General features: G+C 39.1%; 1 protein-coding gene across 2 annotated transcripts in view; it reads left to right on the top strand.

Moving 5' to 3' along the window:
• EXT2 (exostosin glycosyltransferase 2) overlaps positions 1-20,110 on the top strand; it is a 159,672-nt gene that overhangs the window by 112,789 nt on the left and 26,773 nt on the right. For both annotated transcript variants that reach the window (XM_053560750.1, XM_053560749.1), the window contains one exon: positions 3,305-3,471. In XM_053560750.1, coding sequence (XP_053416725.1) covers positions 3,305-3,471 — 167 coding nt within the window. The remainder of the gene's footprint in view (positions 1-3,304; positions 3,472-20,110) is intronic.

The raw sequence follows: 20,110 nt of genomic DNA, 5'->3' as shown, positions 1-20,110 counted from the left end.
CCTTGGCTAAGTTGCCAGCAGGGCTTCCACAGAACTTGCTGTGAAGCTGGAAGTAAGTGCCACGGCCTGCCTGCTGGCCAAACAGTACAGGAGCAGGAAGTTAAAAAGGCACACTAGAACCAGGAAGAAAAGCCCCCTCCTTCTGCACTGACCCCCCAGTGCCCTCTGCTGGCAAAGCGTAATGGCAAAGGAGAGGTCCAGTTCTAGTAGCCCAAACAGGACAATGAAGACTAAATTAGAAACTGAGAGGCAATAGATTAGATAACTGGTATACTTATTTTCTTCAGGCGTTCTATAGAAATTCTGGATTCAAATGCCTGCACTGCCTTCTGGTACTTTTTAAAGTACTAACTCCTTCTGGTACTTTTTTAAGAAAAAATTATTTATTTTTGAGACAGAGTCTCTGTTGCCCTGGGTAGTGTCGTGGTGCCATAGTCATAACAACCTCATATTCTTGGGTTCAAGTCATCCCCTTACCTTAGCCTCCCAAGTAGCTGGGGCTACAGCACCCGCTATAATGTCCAGCTAGTTTTTTTATTTTGGGGGGTGGGTGGAGGGGTTCATTCTTCCTCAGGCTGGTCTTGAACTCCTGAGCTCAGGCAATCCACTCTCTTTGGCCTCCCAGAGTGCTAGGATTACAGGAGTGAGCCACCATGCCCTGCCGTCCTTCTGGTCCTTTTTATATTGAGGCACCTAAATCTGAACACAGAGTCTAGCACACCAGTTTTTTCCAAGTGTAATCCAGGTATCTTGGGTATTCCTGAGAGCCTTTAGTATTGTTATTTTCGTTGTAATACTGAGTTGTTACTTCCCTTTCTTAGTCTTTTATTCTCTTACAAATGTACACTGCGGTTTTCCAGAGTCTAGATGACATGAGTTGATCATCACTCTCAGTAATGGAACATATTCTGTGTATTCTCGTGTTTTAACATTTCCTCAGTGTTAACTTCTAATACAGTAAATTATGTGTGTGTGGGGGGGGTGTCTATATACATTCATTCATTCTATGTAAACAAAATCTCTTTGGGATTCTCAATAATTTTTAAGAGTATAAAGGGATTCTGAGACAAATTGGAGAATCACTGGTCTAGTAAGTAAGGCTATAACCTCCTTCATTTTAGACAGTAGTTCATTCATGTTTTGTAAAGATTTAGGAGCGTAGGCCTATGACAGAGATTTTATCTGTCTGCAGCAGAGACAGAGAAGCAAGTGAAAATAAGGATGATTGCTAGAGAAAGTTATTGACCCTTCCTAGAGAAACACCAGATTCTGATCTGCGGTGGATATGGTACAGGTCCTATTTGGTCTTTGATGCTAAACAGATTTAGGTTCAAATACTAACCTTATCATTTATTAACTGTGTATCACGGGCAAGTTACTTAACCTCTCTGAGCCATGTAAATATGACTTGGTAAATAATTCTGCCCCATAAGGTTGTCAGGAGGATTGAATGACAATGCATACATAGGACATCTGGCATATGCTAGTTGCTTAGTAAATGTTTTCTCTCTCTTTCTGTGTGTGCTTATTCTTATCCTGATCAAAAAGGTACTTGCTTAAGATCCAGTAGATAACACAGAACTCAGATCTCTAATCTCTCAGTCATGTGCCCATGCATTTATCCAAAGATATGTATTGATTATGTACCAGGAGTGAAACTAAAATTAACTTTTGTTTTTGATGAAAAGGCAGTGGCCAGCCAATAGGATCATTTCTTTGGTGTCTGGTTCAGCCTTTTTCCAATGCTTCTTTTAGAGTTAACCACTCTTTTTTTAGGCTCTGTGCCACAGGCTTATTTTAAGATTGTGAATCTCTTCCTTAACTACAGGGCCTCTCATTTGCACAGGCCCCTTCCAAGATCCTGGGAGTGCCCCAACAATTTGTTATATGTTTATATTATGAAATGTGCAGAAGTAAGACATTTTATTTGCAGCAGGTAAGACAGCCTTTTCTCTTCCAGTTTTCCCTGTCATGCTTCTCCTTCAATATAGTGACTTTGGAGTGGCCAGGGGGTCTTGGGGATTCAGGGCCCACAGAAATGAGATACTCTCACAATCACATGATGGACTTTCTGAGAGCAGTATAATACCTTGCTTGGCTATTCTTGACAAATGTGTGAAGAATAAACTGCCCTCTGGGGCCTGTGGTCCTGGGTACTGCATCAAAGGAGTATTAATTTCATACTATGCTGAATGCAACATTTTAAAATAAAGAAACTATGGTCAAATTACTACAATCATTTCAAAGTAGATTGGGAAAAAATGAAAGGCAAATCATGGGTTGGTGTTTCTTCAGTTTACTAGAAAATCCCACATAATTGGACCTAGAAATTTGATATTTACTCTCTAAATTGGTCACGATGAGAAACTAAACCTAGTGGGTCAAGGGAGAGGGGCGTGTGAGTGCTGAGTTAAGAAAGCCACACTCGGGGCGGCGCCTGTGGCTCAGTGAGTAGGGCGCCGGCCCCATATGCCGAGGGTGGCGGGTTCAAACCCAGCCCCGGCCAAACTGCAACAAAAATAGCTGGGGGTTGTGGCGGGCGCCTGTAGTCCCAGCTGCTTGGGAGGCTGAGGCAAGAGAATCGCGTAAGCCCAAGAGTTAGAGGTTGCTGTGAGCCGTGTGACGCCACGGCACTCTACCCGAGGGCGGTACAGTGAGACTCTGTCTCTACAAAAAAAAAAAAAAAAAAGAAAGCCACACTCATTCAGTGATGCATACTTTGGTGAGAATGACTTTTAGCAGAACTGATAGCTGTCTGTGATTGTGTTGTGGGAGTGGGCACATCAGGGCAGACATCTTTAGCGCATGCATGGTATTTTGTAGCATAGCTGCAGACAAGTTTTGAGCTGGGATGCACCCACCTGGAAGTATTTACTAGAGATAGTAGAGTTCTGATGTTAAAGCCATGGTCCTGAGACTAAGGCAGTCCAGACTCTATTTCTCTTCCTGTTGTTCTGACCTTGGTCAAGTCCTTTTGCTTCTCTGCCTCTCAATTGTGAGTTGAAGCCAATTTGTTCATTCTAATTAAGACAGTATTGAGAATTAGTAGTATTAGGATTCAGAGAGAATTACATATGTTTGTGTGTACACTATATATGTATATTGTGTGTTATATATATATACATTTTATTATGATAAAAATACATCTGTAAGAATCTCTCTTGCACAGTTTTAACTCTGGATTTGATGAGAGCCATGGATCTAAGTTGATTCTTCAATTTCATTTGTGGTAACAGTGCTTTCACCACCTCATCTCTTCACAAGAGTTAGGAGAGTAGTAAATACTTGTTTTATCTTTTTCTAGATTCTCTTTGGCCCAAAATCCGGGTTCCACTAAAAGTTGTGAGGACTGATGAAAATAAGCTGAGTAACCGGTTCTTTCCTTATGATGAGATTGAGACAGAGGCTGTCCTGGCCATCGATGATGATATCATTATGCTAACCTCTGATGAGCTGCAATTTGGGTATGAGGTAAGGAGGTGGTTTTATACAATATATTTATATGTTTGATATTTACTGGCTATTATTGCTTATATTTTCTAAAAAAAAAAGGTATTATATTTCATTCTCTAAAGTCATAATTTCTAAAAATCTCTCAATAGAGTCTAGAAGCTATGCGTAAGGGTATGTCTTATAAAGCTGTTTTTTAAAACCTTAGGGAAACTCTATTATACAATGACAACTGTGCCCTCCACTGATTTGGGGATCTCCCAAGGAGAGTCCCAAGAGATATTTTTGAAAGAGCATACATAGCGTTTAACAGGCACTTAATTGATGTCTCCCTAAATAGTACTTCCCTTGACTCAAGCAGCCGAGCGCTACAACAATAAAAACATCAATAAGTAAAGAAGCTGGCGACACTGACAAACAAAGCAGACCCTGCTGATGGCTTTCTTTCTGAGTTTTAAGTGGAGAGGCTGGCTGCTGGTCTTTAGAGAGAAACATTCCCCATCACCGTTCATTCAGTGTGGCTGATGGATTAGGCTGGGTTCAGGGGTTAAGTATGGAGACCAGTAAAGGTCTTCCCAGGGGAAAGTGGCAGAGCCCAGGCCTGGTGAAAAGCAATAGGAATTGATGGGATCTGTCAGGGTGTACGTGAGATGCATGATGACCATAGGCAGGGACCTGTGGCTGCAGGGTGAAGGTGGGATCAGACCTAAGCATGCAGAGTGTACAGGTGGGTAGCTGCAGCTGGCACAGGGGAAAGGGGCAGAATTTTCTCCCTGTGGTCTCCCTGCCTTCAGGAGAGAGGTAATCATTTTCTTTAGTTAATTCAAGATTTCTTGATTTTGGAGTTTTAAAGAAATAATAAAGTTTTTATAAAATGAAGCCATATTTGGTGCATACACTAATTATAGAAATTTATTTTCAAACCTTTAATTAGAAGGCAGATTTTAAGAGAAAGAAATAGGAATCTCCCCTCCTCCTACTGTCACCATTTACAACAATGAAAAGCATCAAGTTTTCCCAGGTTGTTACAAAAAAATATAGCTTTATTTGAGAGTAAAAGAAATTGTTATGAAATAGACTGATGTGTAATGCCCTGGTTGATGTGGTTATGGGCCAATGAAAAATATAAGAATAGCCGATAAAATGTACATGCATCTTTTTTGGATTTATTTTCATTCCTAGGAGATGACTTTTACATCATAGCATCTAGGGTGTTAGATGATATTTAATATACAATCCCTTTCACCTTTTAAAACAAATTACCTTCTTGTTTCTCTAGCCAAGTCATGCCCAGAAGACTAATTTTCTTCTGCCAGTGTTTTCTCTCTTCATTGCATATAATGGCTTCAAACTCTACCCATGTGTTATTTTTGTGGCAAAAATTAGGTGGAAAAGGGAATGTTCAAAATGATATGGCCAAGAGGGGCAGAGTGCTATCGCTTCCGTATTTTCATCTAAAAGAAGACTAATAAAGGAAAGGTGGATTAAATGTATTCCTGGGATTTCTTTCAACCTTGAGTTCGTTTCAAGTAACAAAGAACGTTAATGAGGGGAAGTTTTGCAAATCTTAGAGGGACCGAGCTTGTGTTTACCTCTTTCCTCTGATTACTTGTGTTTGATTCCATATTACCTCTAAAGAAGTAATTGTTTATTAGAAGAATGAGATCAGAAAGGTGCCTCGTGTGCATTAATCAGGGTCTCCAGATGCTGTGGAATGACGTTCATACCTACCTTCCGTGTACAGTTTGCTATGTTGCAGTCAATGTCCTGCGTGCTTACGTGCCTCACTTCGAATCTTTCCCTAAACGTGTACTGAGACAAAGCACGGGTGAATAACTCACTGAAAGTCACAGAGCTAATACATGGAAGAGCTGGAAGAGTTGGAATTTAAATCCAAGTTTGTCTGACGCCATGTTGTCTTCCCTGAGGATTTTACCACAAATGATAAAGTGGTCTCAGAGACCACTGGTCCTTAAAGTAGTACTAACAGCTGTCAGCATATTGTTGTCTGTCACTAAATTATTTTGATGCTAAGGCAAACAAAATTTTTAGGTACCCCAACCATTGGAATTTTAGGCTCTTTGTAAAGTTATTTCTTGCATAGTAATTACTATTATGGATAAGTTAGGGTAGCTCTGGGCCCAAATTTCTGCACTGTCACAAGTTACTTAATCTCCCTGGATCTTAGTCTGTTTATTCCTATATAAAATGGCAACAACAGTATCTACTTTGTGAACTTACCAAGTACCTTAGATAAAATTACCTAATACCTACCTCATGGAAATGTGCACACCTTCTGTGAGATTGACAGTGGATTATTTACTTTACGGATGCCGTGTTAGCCGCTGGTGCTGTTATTATCGTGACTATACTACTGCTGTTTTCATTGTTCCATTCGTGATTCTACTGTTATTCATGAGATTTTATGCTTGTTGTTTTAATTATTCAGAAGTGATGTTTTTCTCCTGAAAAGGGTACTTAAATTTAGTATTAATTCAGAAGACAAAAGATGGTGGTGCTCCTAAAATCCTTTTTTTATGCCAAAGCCTAGGATTAATTTCATTCTAATGCAGAAATTGGGACAGGCTTGACTGATTAAGTGAATGAATAAATAAAACTCAGTTAATAAAAATTTGCATCCTAGGAGAATTATGTTGGAACCCAGAACTGCTTCTTTGTGGCACTTAATCACAGTCTCTTGGGATTGTATCTATTTCACTAATCCCTATTTATCCTTCATCACTCTGCTCAGCTGTTGCTATCTCAATGAAGCTTTCAGAGAGTCCCAGTTTAGAGTGTATTAGCACTTGGTACCTCTTTGTGAAAAGATCATTCATTGTGAACTCTGTCGTTTAGCGTCTGCTTTTTTGTAAAATGTAAGCACATAGCGCAGGAGTTGCAGCCGTCTTATTCATTGCTATATCCTGTGTGCCTAACCTGGTTCATTGCATTTGACAGTTGCTTGGTAATATTTGATGATAAATGAATCTCTGTTATCAGCATGCATATGAAAGATATGGAACAGATTTTTCTGGCCTGTGTGCCCTTCAACTTTACTGTGATCTATAATCTGGATGCAGCCTTGTTGGAAAACACTTTTGAATTTGAAATGTTAAACATACATCTCACTTATGAGATGCAGTTGTTCTTTCCAAGAAAATTTACTCTAGAGAAATAAGAATATATGTTTATACAAATACTAGTATACTAATATTTATGGCAACTTTTATTTGTAATAGCCAAAAACTGGAGGGAAAAATAACTTCAGTGTCTATCAACAGTTAAATGGATAAACAAATTGTGGTATGTCCATGTAGTAGAATGCGACTCAGCAACAAATAAGTATAAGCTATTGATACATGCAGCAACATGGACATTTTTCACAATAATTGTGGTGAGTTAATGAAGCAAGATGAAAAATAATATTCTTTATAATTCCATATATATATATATATATATATATATATATATATACATATAAATTCTAGAGAGCTGCACAATTGCCTGGATTAGGGATGGGAGGCTGTGAAGGGCAGGAGGGAAGAATACAAAGAGCCACCAAAAATACCTTGTAATGGAAAGCGATATGTTCATTATCTTAACTGGGGTATACAGATGTCAAAACATATCAAATTAAATAGGTTTTTGCATATCATTTTTTTACATATCAACTGTATTTCCAAAAAGATGTAAAAAATACCATTTTTGGTAATGGTGTAAAATAATAAAATACTTGAAAATGTTAACAATATGTATTAGATATGTTCAGTAAAACCTACAAAACGTTACTGAGAAAAATTGCTAGTAAGAGCTAGAATTATAAAACTTCTCGAAGAAAACACAGGGAAAAGCTTAGTGTGGTTGCATTAGGCAATAATTCTTAAATGGGAAACAAATTCTATGACTTGGAAAATAAATAAGTTAGACTTCATCAGAATTAACACCATGCGGGGAAAAAAAATTTCTAGGAAAATAAAAATCTAAGTTATAGATTGGGGAAAATATTTTCAAAACATCTATTATATAAATAAAGGATTTATATCTAAAATATGTAAAAAGCTCTCACAACTCAATAATATGGAAACAAACTGATTAAAAATGGACCAAGATTTGAGCAATTACTTCAGAAAAGAAGATATAGAGCAGCAAAAGCAAAAATAGCCAAATGGGATTGCATCAAACTAAAAACTTTCTGAATAATAAAGGAAACAGTCAACAGAGTGAAGATGTAACCCGCAGGTTGGGGAAGATGTTTGCAAATGTTACATCAGATGAGGGGGCTTTTATCCAAAATATATAAGAAACTCATACCAGTAAATAATAAGACGACAAATAATCCTATTAAAAAGTGAAAAACCTGAATAGATATTTCTCACAGAAGGTCAAAAAATATGTGGAAAAATGTTCAACATTAGTAACCATCCAGGAAATGCAAATTAAAGAGCAATGAGATATCAGCTCAAATCTGTTACAATGCCCATGATCAAAAAGATAAAAGGTAAGTGTTTGCATGTATGTGGAGAAAAGGTAACCCTTGTATACTGTGGGGAGAAATGCAAATTAACATAGCTATGTTGGAAAACATATACAGATTCTTCAAAAAACCAAAAATAGGTGTACTTTATGATCCAGCCATCCCCCTTCTGGTTGTATATTTAAAGGGTTTAAAATCAGAATGTCAAAGAGATCTGACACATGTTCATTGCAGCACTATTCACAGTAGCCAACATATGGAATAAAAACTAATTCATCCATTAATAGATGAATCAATAAAGAAACTGTAATTCGTTCAGTAATTCAGGGTGGGATATTATTCAGCCATAAAAAAAATGAAATTCTATCATTTTCATGGATGAATCTAGAAAACATTATCATAAATGAAATAAGAGGCACAGAAAGATAAATACCTCATGATCTCACTTAGCAGTAGAGAGTAGAATGGTGGTTACCAGAGACTAGGGGAGGTGGCCAGGAAATGTTAGCCAAAAGGCACAAAAGTTTCAGTTAGAGAGGAGGAATGAGGTGATGATCTATTGAATAGTAGGGTGACAGTAGTTAATGAAATGTACATTATATTTCAAAAGTGCTGAAAGAGTGAATTTTAAATGTTCTCACCACAGAGAAATGATACGAGGTGATAGACGTGTTAATTAGCCTGGATTTGTTCTTCCACAATGTATACTTGTATTGAAGTATTACATTGTACAGAGTGTCCGTAAGTTCATGTGTGATTTAAAATACTAAACTATTTTAAATTAAACTATTTTAAATTGCATACAAACTTTATGGACACCCTGCACGTACACACACATATATGTAATTATTATTAGTCAATAACAATACAATTTTTACAAAGCTGAAAGTAGGATTAAACAGAGGGGAAAAGAGTTTATTGAGTAAAAATTATTGCGTGAAACATTTTTAAAAAGAAGATACAGAGATGCAAAATAACAAATTCTCAACATTATAGTCATTGGAACTGTTCTAAAATAAAATCACGATTAGTTGCCACTATTTACTCAGTAGAATAACTAAATAAAATTAAAAGGCTGACAACATCAGTTATTGGTGAAACTGTGGAGCAACTCAAAGTCTTACATTACTGGTGAAAATGAAAACTGGTATGACCAATTCAGGAAACAGTTTGGCAAGTGCTCATAAAGTTAAACATCCATTTTTCATGTGATGGAGCTTTTAAAAAGAAGTAAAAACATGTTTATATCAAGACTCGCACTCATAAGATCCCCAAACTAGCAACCTCAGCTGGTAAATAGGTAGGCAAATTTTAGAAGATCTATGCAACGAATTAATATTCATCAATAAAAAGAAATAAATGGGCATGTGCTACAACTTGGATAAATCTCAAAAAATATTATGCTAAGTCAACAAAGTCAAACAAAAAAACTGCTGTATGATTTCATGTATATGAAATTCTAGAACAGAAAAAAAACGATATTGCTAGGGCTAGGGAATGAGATTGACAGAGAAGAGCAAGAAGGAACTTTTCAGGTGATGGAAATGTTCCATGTTACGATTATGGTGGTGGTTATATCACAATATATCCTCCGCAGCACTCACTAAATTCCATATTTAAAATTGGTAAATTTTATTGTAAGGAAGCTATATTCTAAAGTAAAAAAAAAAAAGTGTGGGATGCAGTGCTCAGGGGGAAAATTTCAGCATTTTGGAGAAGAAAGGTCTAAAAGCAATGACCAAAAGTTCATTCCACTTTAGAAGCTAGAAATGAAGAATAAATTAAACTCAAAAGCAAGTAGTTGGTAGGAAATAAGATAGATTAGTATTCAAATCAGCAAAGTTCAAATTGAGCAACAGAGGAAGTTAATATCCAAGAGTTGACTCTTTGAAAAGATTGACAAAATTGGTTGACCCATAAAAGCACAAATGATTGTTAATAGTAAATTAAAAGGAATTAAGGAAGGGTTGTCACTATAGGTCTAACCAGTATTAAAAAGGTTAAGAGAGTATGATGAAAATGTATATGAAATGGAAGAATTCTTTGAAAATTACAGTTTTACACAAAATTAAACAATATATGGATAGCCCTCTCTATTAAAGAGATTCGAAGTTGTTATCAAAATCTTTCTACAAAGAAAACTCCAAGCCAAAATGATTTTACTGGTGCTTTCTTAAGAATAAAGTGATAGTTTTGGCTTGGTTGGAAATTTAGACATAATTAGTTTGCTCACTTTTTCTTATGGGTTAGGCCCATTCATATGCTATATGAAGCTCATAAGTGACTTATTCACTGTCACCTGATTAGTAAGTGGCAGTGTTAGAATCAGTGTTAGGGTTGGAGTTAGAACTTAGTTTAATGCTATTTTCACCATACCTTGCCAACCTATAAAGACGTCATTATATTGACTATTCTGAGTTTTGCCTCTATACCCTTTAAACTCATTTGTTAAAATTTCTCTTTGGTGAAGACAAAAATACCTAAGCATTTTCTTTCGAATTATTTTTTAATTTCAAAATATTAAAAGAGTACAAATGGTTCTTACCATTTGGTAGAGTTGGTAAAGTTCTTACCAATCAGGAAAACAGAATCAATATTAGTTGTTTCAACAGAATGAATTCCCAGATACACAGGTATCACAGAGCTAAAAGAGCAAAAAGGGAAGGCTAAAAGTATAACATAACTCCAGGAAGCATCAAAACAAAAGAAAAGAAGTGAGGAGGATGAGGTTATTAGAACCTAAGAGCTTAGGGTAGGGCCTGGGCTCTAGGAGGGCCACTGGCTGGCTCTTGCTAGTTCCTGGGAGGGAACCAGATAGAGACAGAGGCTAGAACCCCTGCTGCTGCTGGAGTGAAATGCCACACTGATAGGAAAAGCCAGCAAAGCAGGAAGGAAGTCCCTTCTCTGTTTACCTGGTTTCCATTCTTTCTCTACTGCCCTCTATTGACACTACTGATGGAACCTAATAGGAAGCCACCTAGCAAAGGTGAAATGTTATTTGCCCAGTCTCAGCCCCAGCATCACAGCAGAATTTAGAAAAAGAGATTTGGGGCAGCCTCTTGGCCTGCTCAGCAGCCACGCACCCTCTACACACAGTGGAGCTTCCTTCTGTTCAGTGACGCTCAGGGCTTTATGCTTGCATTAAGAAGATGCAAGTCTCCTTTGTGTAATACATGTAAAGACCACTCATTCTCTCCCCAAAAAGGGACACAAAGTCCCGTAGTCAGAATATCAGTCTCCAGGTAATTACTAATGCATTTAATTTAATAGCAATTCTACTTGACTAGTTCTGGTTCTTATAAAATAAATTTTATACTTCCTATTCTAGGTAAGAGCGAGCAGGCCCATTCCACCCTATTCCTGCTAATTTCAAGTAAAAGCCCTAGGTAAGTTATGTAGAGCAACTAACAGGTGATTCTGGAAGGCAGAAAGAGGAGGCAAACCTTAGGACTTGAAGGATGACCCAGTGATGAGTTCCCTCTTTTTTTTCTTCTCCCTCCCTCCACCGCACCCCCTCCCCCCATTTTATATCCCAGTCTCAGTGCTAGAGAAGACATTAACACTTTTACAGGCCCAGATAAAATAAAAAAAGCAGAAAAACCCTACTTTCTATAGCCAGAGGGCTGAGAAGAGGGTGGCCCTGCAGATGGAGCCCTTTAACTATAGCCACTACCCCTACTGACTGGATGCCAACTATGGCACTTGTCCAGCAGAACCCTGTTGACCATCCACATCCTCTCCCCTTCCCCAGTCCCCACCGCAAGACTAGGATGGACCCAGTTGGCCACCCCTGCCCTACACTGATGAGGCAGGAGAGGCAGCTGCAGAGCCTGCGTGGTGGAGTCCTGTTGACCATCTCCAGCCTGTACTCATTTCTTTCCACTTAGATAGTGGAGAAAAGATTATAGAAGTGAGGGAGCTAGAAAGGGGATTCTTTAAATCTGTGTGTGAAATCCTGGGCACACTCCACTTCTCCCCCTATCACAGCAACCCATGCACGAAACTGACTATAATCAACACAGTAAAGCTTTGAGAAATAAACTGTGGTACAGAATACTGCCCAGGTTTCAGATCTGCCTCTGGACAGCACACAAGTTGGGAAGACCAGACTAACACTGCAAAGGCTTTGGAAACTAAATTGACGCTATAACCACAGCCTACAGAAGTGGGCCAGGGCATGCATTCTGAATTAAACTGCCTGCTAGCATAGAAAATTTAAATAGGGACCAGTGTCTCATAGCAGTTACTCACCATACCAGGAACCAGGAAAATTGCAACTTTAGTGAGAAGGGATAATTAACAGATGCCAACACTAAGATGAGTTAACACTGAAACCTTCACCTGATGAGGACTTTAAAGCAGCGTTCACAAAGAATGCTCTAATAAGCAAATGGAAAAATAGTCTCAGCAAAGAGAGAGAAGATGTAAAGAAGAACTAGTTGGAAATTTCAGAACTGAAAATTACAATACCTAAGATTGAAAACTCACTCTGTGGGCTCAGTAGGAGAATGGAGATAACAGGGAAGAGTCACTTAACTTGGGGATAAACCAATAGGAATTATCCAATGTGAACAACAGAGAGGAAATAGATTGAAAACCAAAGGACTTATGGGACAATCACAAAGATAACATTCATGTCATTGGAGTTTCAGAAGAAGAAGAGAAAGAATGTGTGGCTGAAAAAATATCTGAAGAAATCATTGCTGAAAACTTCCAAAATGTAGCAAGAGACATAAATTCACAGACTCAAGAAGCTGAGCCAACCCAAACACTCAAAGAATAAGTTGTATAAATTTATATAAATGATATAAACTGAATAAATTGTAGCAATACTTATAGTAATTGGAAAAGAATAGAAAAATAAGTTGGTTTACGTATAAAAACATACATAGCTGCCACACTTTTTGCTTCTGTAACTTGGTCTTGGGACCATAGTTGGCATCTGTAACTTTCTTGCACCAGCCAGTCCATGTGCTCTTTGTACCCAGCCAGCACCCCTGTGTGTTTACTACTGACTCAGTTTCTTTAATGCCTCTAGTACTATTCAGACTTTCTATCTCATGTTCATTTTGCTAAGTTGTGTTTCTTAAAGGAAGCTTCATTTATCGAAATTGTAAAAGATGTAGTGGTATGAAGTCTTCATAATCTCTTATTGTTTAAAGTCTGTAGGATTTGGAATGATGTGCTCTTTTTCATTCCTGATATTGGTAAATTTTGTTTCTTTCTTAGACTTGTTAGAGGCTTATCAATATACAGTCTTTTCAAATAATCAATTTTTTATTTCATTGATTTTTTTTCTCTTTTTTTGTATTTAATTATGGCTCTTTTCTTGACTACTGTCCTGTTGTAATGAATTTAAGTTGCTATTATTTTTCTAGCCTTTTGGCTTGATAGCCTAAATTATTGACTTTCATATTTATTTTTCTAATGTTTGTATTTAATGCTGTAAATTTTTCTCCAAATTAAACCTTTGGGTTCAGTAATTCTCAATTTCTGATGTGCTGTATTTCTGTTATTCTTAAGTTCAAAATTTTTCTAATTTCCATGACCCATGGTTATGTAAAAGTACATAGCTTAACTTTTGTTAATTTTTTAAATTAATCTTTTGATTACTTATTGATTTCTTGTGATTATACTGTGTTCAAAAATATACTCTATGTAATTTTTATTATTTTTAAATTTTTTAAGGCTATATGGCCCCATAAAAAAGTCTTATCTTGATAAACGTTCTTTGTGCTCCTAAAAAGAGGGTACATTCTACAGTTTGGATTCAATGTTCTTTCTCTGTCAGTTAGATAAGGTTAGCTACCTGAGCACTTTTAACATAATAAAAATATTCCCCTGCTTGTTAATCTCTGAAATAAGGATCACCATTTCTTCTTTTTTTTCTATAGCCTTAATCATTCCATAGATTTGTTTTTTTCTCCTAGTTAAAATTTTTTTTAAATGTTTAAACAGTATTTATTATGGGAGAGTAAAGAGAAACCATGCAACAGATCTTTTTAACTGTTGCTACAAAGAATTTTGGGGGGGGACAGAGGAGTTTTACATTTGAGAAATTTTCAAAAAAGGAAAGCCATCAATTCTCTGGCATCTAGAGTGGTTTTACTATTTCTACCTGAAGACAGAAGACTAGACCAAATGACTTCCTGAGATCCCTTTGGGTGTATTGATTCTAAGAGATCAGAGGTATAGGCAAACCCAAGCAATGCAATTCCATGTGGGAAAAGTACAAATCTTATGTGCATAAAAAGCGTCAACTTCTTTTACTTTACTGTGAAACACAGATGGCATGTGCAAGGATCTGGGGATTTTTGTAGGTGAAAGCCAACAGCATGTAAGAAATTGAAGGAAGAGTACAGGAGTGATTTTAATGAAGGAATCAGAGCAGAATATGGTGACCCAGGGTCTGTTGTGTTCATGTTACTGATGATGTTTCTACTGAGGCATCCCATGTAGATTTAGGCCCCAGAGTTCCAGCATGGTTTTCGTCAATGTGAGGGCATCTGAGACAGAGCTTGTGTTAAAGGGTTGGAAAAACTGATTTACAGAGACCATTTTAAAGCAACAGGCCCCATGGCTTGGTTAAGGAACATAGAGCATAGACTAAAGGCCAGCTCACAGATTACACCCTTCCAAAGCTATGAGAAAGACATTTAGGCCTATTATAAGAGGTAAGAGATGTAAGATAAATGAGGAGGGAGAACTATCTGGTCTATTACTAGTAGCTTAAAAATCAATGGTGAACTTTAGAATCTCTTTCTAGGAGGAAGTTATTAGAGCCATAACTGTGTGTTGTCCAGCCTTTGTCAAACCATAAGTGCACAAGTGATGCTAACCCTCTACATGGGACACACAGACCACGCTGCTCACACACACTAGACATGACCCACCCCTGGCTCTCAGTGCTGATCGGGTAAGAGAATCAGATCTCCGCCTGCCTGTGACCCATTCCTACCACCCCCATTGGAAAACTGTTAAAAAGAAACACCCCCGTTGGAATATGAAGGGACATTAGAGATCATCTGTCACTTCAGGCTTTATTGCTGAGGTTACATGCAAAGCAGCTAAGCTTTTCTTTAAAGTGGTAAATATGCATTAAATATAAACCTTAAAAGGTGCACCCTAGCAAATTCTTGAGAATGAAAGGCTAGATCATGTAGGAAAGGCCTTTTTCTTCCAGTGTCTGTAACTTTAGCACACAGACATTTTTGATCTGATGCCGGATGTCATTATTTATTTAATTGGAAGAAAAAAGAGAAGTTATTTGTCTATCTGGATGGGTCATATTCCCTGTTGGAAGGCAAAGGGTCTTTGGGAAATGTTCCATTCTCTCTCCAGCCCTGAAAGCAGGAGCTAGGAATGATCTTCTCTGGCCCTGCGTGTTTTTGACTTGTTTGACAAGCTCTAGTAAGCTACCAGATGTGGACATTCTTTTCAGCCTGGGATAATTTATTTATCTGTTTATGTATTTTACCAGGAAAGTATCTATTGAGTCCTTGATACTCATTTGCAGGAGCTCCTAGGGGAACAGTAGCAATGTATAATGTTACTCAAATGTTTGATTCCCCCCCCCCCACCCCCAAGTCTGTCTGCTTTTATTTCAGACCTAAAGACCTGGAAAATAAAAAGCAAATTATTCTTCCTCCCCCCCCCTCCCCACTTCAAGAGAGACAGTTTAAAACATGTGCCAGAAAATAGGCCATGGAGACTTGGCTGAATGTATGAACCCTGGAATTTATTTTTTCTTTCATACTTTGATCCTTGTTTCCAACCATAAAAATTATTAGTACCATGTAAGTGTTGAACATTTTTCACCTGAGAGATATGAAACGCACTTGGCTCGTAATATTCTTTTTAAAGTTGAGACTGATGTGAGAATGGGGATTCACTAAGAGCAACACACAAAATGCTGCTGCTCTTCCTTTTACAACCTGGGTATCCTCTTGGTAGCATTGCTCAAACCTCCTGGGTGCTAATAAATTGTGAGAATTTATTTCTACTATTTTGTTCCCAATTCCCCAAGGTAATAGTGAATAGATACTCTCAAAGAATCATGGGAAGGCAGCAAAATAGTATGGAATGCCCCCATTTTTTCATGAGAACAGAAAATCATCTTTGAGTGAGTTTTCCTGATGCTAGGAACCACCAAAAGGAGAGGATGAGCTTAGTGTATGCAGTTGCACAGGGGAGTCACTCCAGATTGGTGCGACCAGAGTGGGGCTGTGGTTTGGGGAGCAGTGGAAGCGAGGTTGGTTAGGCAGCAGAGGGCCAGCCGATACACAGGCTGAGAGGCCAACTGAAAAGTTTAAAGTGATTGGCAGGAAAGAGATGCTGTAAGTTTGCAGAGAGGGGGCTTGGCTAAATAGAGAATTCCAGAGCTGAGAGTCTATATAACATTTACATCTTAGACAGAATTAGTAAAATTTATAGCTGTCTTTATGTGCAGCCAGGCAGAATGAAAGACTTCATATAGTCTGCAATTCTAAATAAACTGTCTTATTTTTTTTTTCTTTTCACTACGATGAAAGATAGAAACAACCTATCCTAGCATTAACTTCATAATAACCTTCGTTAGTAGAGAACGTTAAAAAAATAAAAAAAGAACAGGCTATCCTGTCCTACTGTTCAACCGTCGCCAAGCCTTCTGCCGATGAAGGTGCCACAAATTCTGGGTCTTGGGAACAAAAGAATGTAAAACAAACCATGGCCTTGCTTCTCATAGCCTTGTGACTGTGATCCTTCTAATAGGAAATTAACCGCTTACCTCTCTAGCTTTAAACCCCAGAATCCTAAATATGAAAACTTGCCCAGGTTCAATGGGAATCCAGGAGGCTCTCTGTAGCAATATTTTTCTTCAGGCCACATGAACCCATTTATCTCATTCTACATGGGCTCTTAGGTAGACCTACCCTCTGAAATCATCTAAGGCACTGAGAGACTCCCGTCTTACATAGCCGAGGCTAACATCATAGAAAGGGAGCATCCCTAAGGGAGGACCTGAAATACAGTGCACATGGCAGTAGATGGATAGCATCATTATTGGAAGTGTCTCAGCCTTCAGTGAGAATCAGCACCTTAGATTTACATTCTTGACCTTTTGGTGACCCAGGTTCTTGAGCCTTCACGGAGTCTGACCTGCTAGTGACTGGAAAGTTGGGAATTAAAGTCTTTCTGTCTCTTATCTGGAAGATGGCATGCACCTGGAGCGCACCTAGGATCCAGTCCGGGAGTCGGTCCATGTGGCTGCTGGTGTGCTGCAGGTGCTGGGATTCATGTGGACCAGGCCTGTTCAGGGCATGTACAAAGTCAAACCTTGCCAAAGCTGTTCGAGATCAGTTTGGGGGTTAGGTCTGACACTAATGCTTTACAGTGTAACTAGAACTGTTTTGCCAAAGCTGAGCTTTCTGAAAACTGTAAATTTCTTAGGCTTTATGGTGTGTCCTCCTCTTTTTTTTTTTTTTAATCAATCTTTTTTTATTATTATTAAATCATAGCTATGTACATTAATGCAATTATGGGGTACAATGTGCTGGTTTTATATACAGTTTGGAATGTTTTCATCAAACTGGTGAACATAGCCATCATGGCATTTTCTTAGTTATTGTGTTAAGACATTTATCTTCTATGCCTAGTAAATTTAACATGTACCGTTGTAAGATGCACCGTAGGTGTGGTCCCACCAATTGCTCTCCCTCTCCCCAGCCTCTCCCCTCCCCTCCCCTCTCCCCCCTTTCCCCTCAATGTACTCAGTCTTACTATGAAACCAATTTATAGCTTTCTTTTTTTTGGTCGGGGCTAGGTTTGAACCCACCACCTTGGGCATATGGGACCGGCGCCCTACTCCTTGAGCCACAGGCACCGCCCAATTTATAGCTTTCTTATGAAAGCTATAACCCAATTATAGCCCAAGAAATCTGAGTTTTTAATGTGAAGACTCCTGACTTTTATATCTGGTGTGTCCTCTTCTTTAAGTGTCTAAATAAGTTGATGGCTGTAAGCTCTGTTTGGGCCTTGTATGTATTTCTGGGCGAGTGACAGTTCCCTCTGAGTACCTTTCCTGAGCCTGGCTGTAATGTCAGTACAGTTTTCTCCATTTTTCACTCTTTTGAAGTACCTGAAGAATTGCCATTATAGATTCTGTTGTCTAGAAAGACGGGTCAAACAGCTCATTCTCATGAATGTTCCCACCTGTGAGGTATAGTCAGGGCTGCCCAGAGGAGATACGAGGAAGACTGTGGTCAGAGGTGGTCATTCTTTCTTAGAGGATTATCTCTCTGTTGTATTTTCTGCATTGCTTCAGACTCTGTGTTTTTCAGCCTGTAGGAGAACTGAATAATCTGTTAGGTCTGCCCTATCTCCAGCTTGCATTGATTTACACCCCGAAGACTCAACGGGACCTGGAGGGAAAATAGTCCATGTGTGCTGTGGCTGCGGCAAGTGCTGCTGAAAGAAGATCCAAAGTAGCCTGCCAGAAGCCCAGGGAGGTGCTGAGGGAAGCCTCACAGTGAAGTCTGACCTCTCGGAGCTTTTCTAAAGTACCCAGTCCCCATTGGAGAATAAGTCAAACAAATATTAAGGGAAGGAAATCGAATATGTATGCTGAACATTGAAATAACATATGATCATAGAAAAAAGCACCCAGTTGGGAATTATAATAGAGTGGCACGTTTTTCTTCCCCACTGAGCAAACTAAAACAGCATGTCCAGAATTTGCTTACACAGCCATCAGTGAAGCATCAGGGTAGGGCTAGTGGCTCCCTGCCCCCAGAGCGAGTGGGTCCTGCCTGCTGGCACATCCGCCTGTCTGAGGGTCTCTCCTCACAGACTCCCATCCCAAATAAGACTGGCCAGGTGGTTTTAGTGTGGTTTTAGATGCTCGTTTGTGCCAGGCAGCCCTGGTAAGAAGGCACCCTCCTTCCCACATCTGGCCCTGTGTGCCCTCACCCCTGCCTCCCCGTCCGTGCTGCCTGTCTGCTGGGTTTTGTACCTCTGTGCCTCAAGTGCCAATGCTTATAATGTAGGATAGTTCTTTTAAAGAGGTATTGGTACACTGGATAGTTTAAAGAATGCATACTTCCTCCCACCCCCTTTCAGAAGGAGATACCTGCAGTGATACTCCCAACCCTGAAAGGATCCATATGTTTGAGGGTTATTGTTCTGAAAGCTGCTTGTTGTCTCATTGGGATTGATTACAGGGGAACTTTGCTGCTTCAGAATTTGGCTTATGGTTTGGGGATATAGGGCATTTGCTGGCAAAGGCTGCTTATCTGCCTTTCTGGTGACAGGCAGGACTTGGCCCGGGGCCAGGGGAAACGGAAGCCAGAGCAGCACCCAGACCGAACTCGCCAGCCCCTCCGAAGGCAGCGCCTTTGTTCTCAGAGGAGAGCTCCGTGCTGTTCCTCCCGCCAGTACACGGTACAGTTGTACCGCTGCCTGCCGAAGCGTGAGTTTGAGACAAGCTGGTGATTGCTATTGCATTGGATACAGTGACTCCACATTTGGAGAGAAAAAAAAAAAAAGAAAAGGGATCAGAGTAGTCCCTGACCATAGAAATGTCACAACTGTGAAATGAGTAAGCAAGACGAACTAATCAGTGTGGATTTACAGTTCATCTCCAGATCGCATTTATTTCTGGGTGTTTGAAAATCGGTGCCTCGTGTTCACATTAATCACGACTGCAGCGTACTTGCTACTGTCTGTTGGCTGGTTTAAATCAGGAGTTGGCAACCTTTACAAGTAGTATTTCTAGATTCTCACTGGCCTTTGGGTTGGGCTGAAGATTTGAGGGGTTGGGTGGAGGTCATGACTACATGTTGATACTCTGCTCTTGGAGAGGGAAGGAAGAGGCTAACTTCTCAGAAGCAGGGCCACCAATTACATCCGTGGCAGACGGAGATCTGGGCTTGATTGAAACAAATTCTGTCTAGTAAAGCCGCTTCAGTCAGGGGCTGTGCCTGCCTCCTTCTACTCTGTGCCTAAGTGCTTGGCACATGGCAGCTGCTCAGTAAGGATCCACTGAATGAATTTTATATGTTTGGACGTTGCATTTATTTTTATAAATGTATACTTCTTGCAAGTAGAATTCTAAGGAGTTCAAAATAAAGTGATTCTGTATTCCATACTCAGTGAAAGAGTCCAGGTCTTCTCCTTGCTGGCCTCCTCAACAGATGCTGCCAAAAGATT

This window comes from Nycticebus coucang, chromosome 14 (assembly GCF_027406575.1).
Source record: "Nycticebus coucang isolate mNycCou1 chromosome 14, mNycCou1.pri, whole genome shotgun sequence".
NCBI classification, from domain to species: domain Eukaryota; kingdom Metazoa; phylum Chordata; class Mammalia; order Primates; family Lorisidae; genus Nycticebus; species Nycticebus coucang.
Note: the sequence above shows the minus strand (reverse complement) of the source record. Positions and strands in the feature narration are given on the sequence as shown.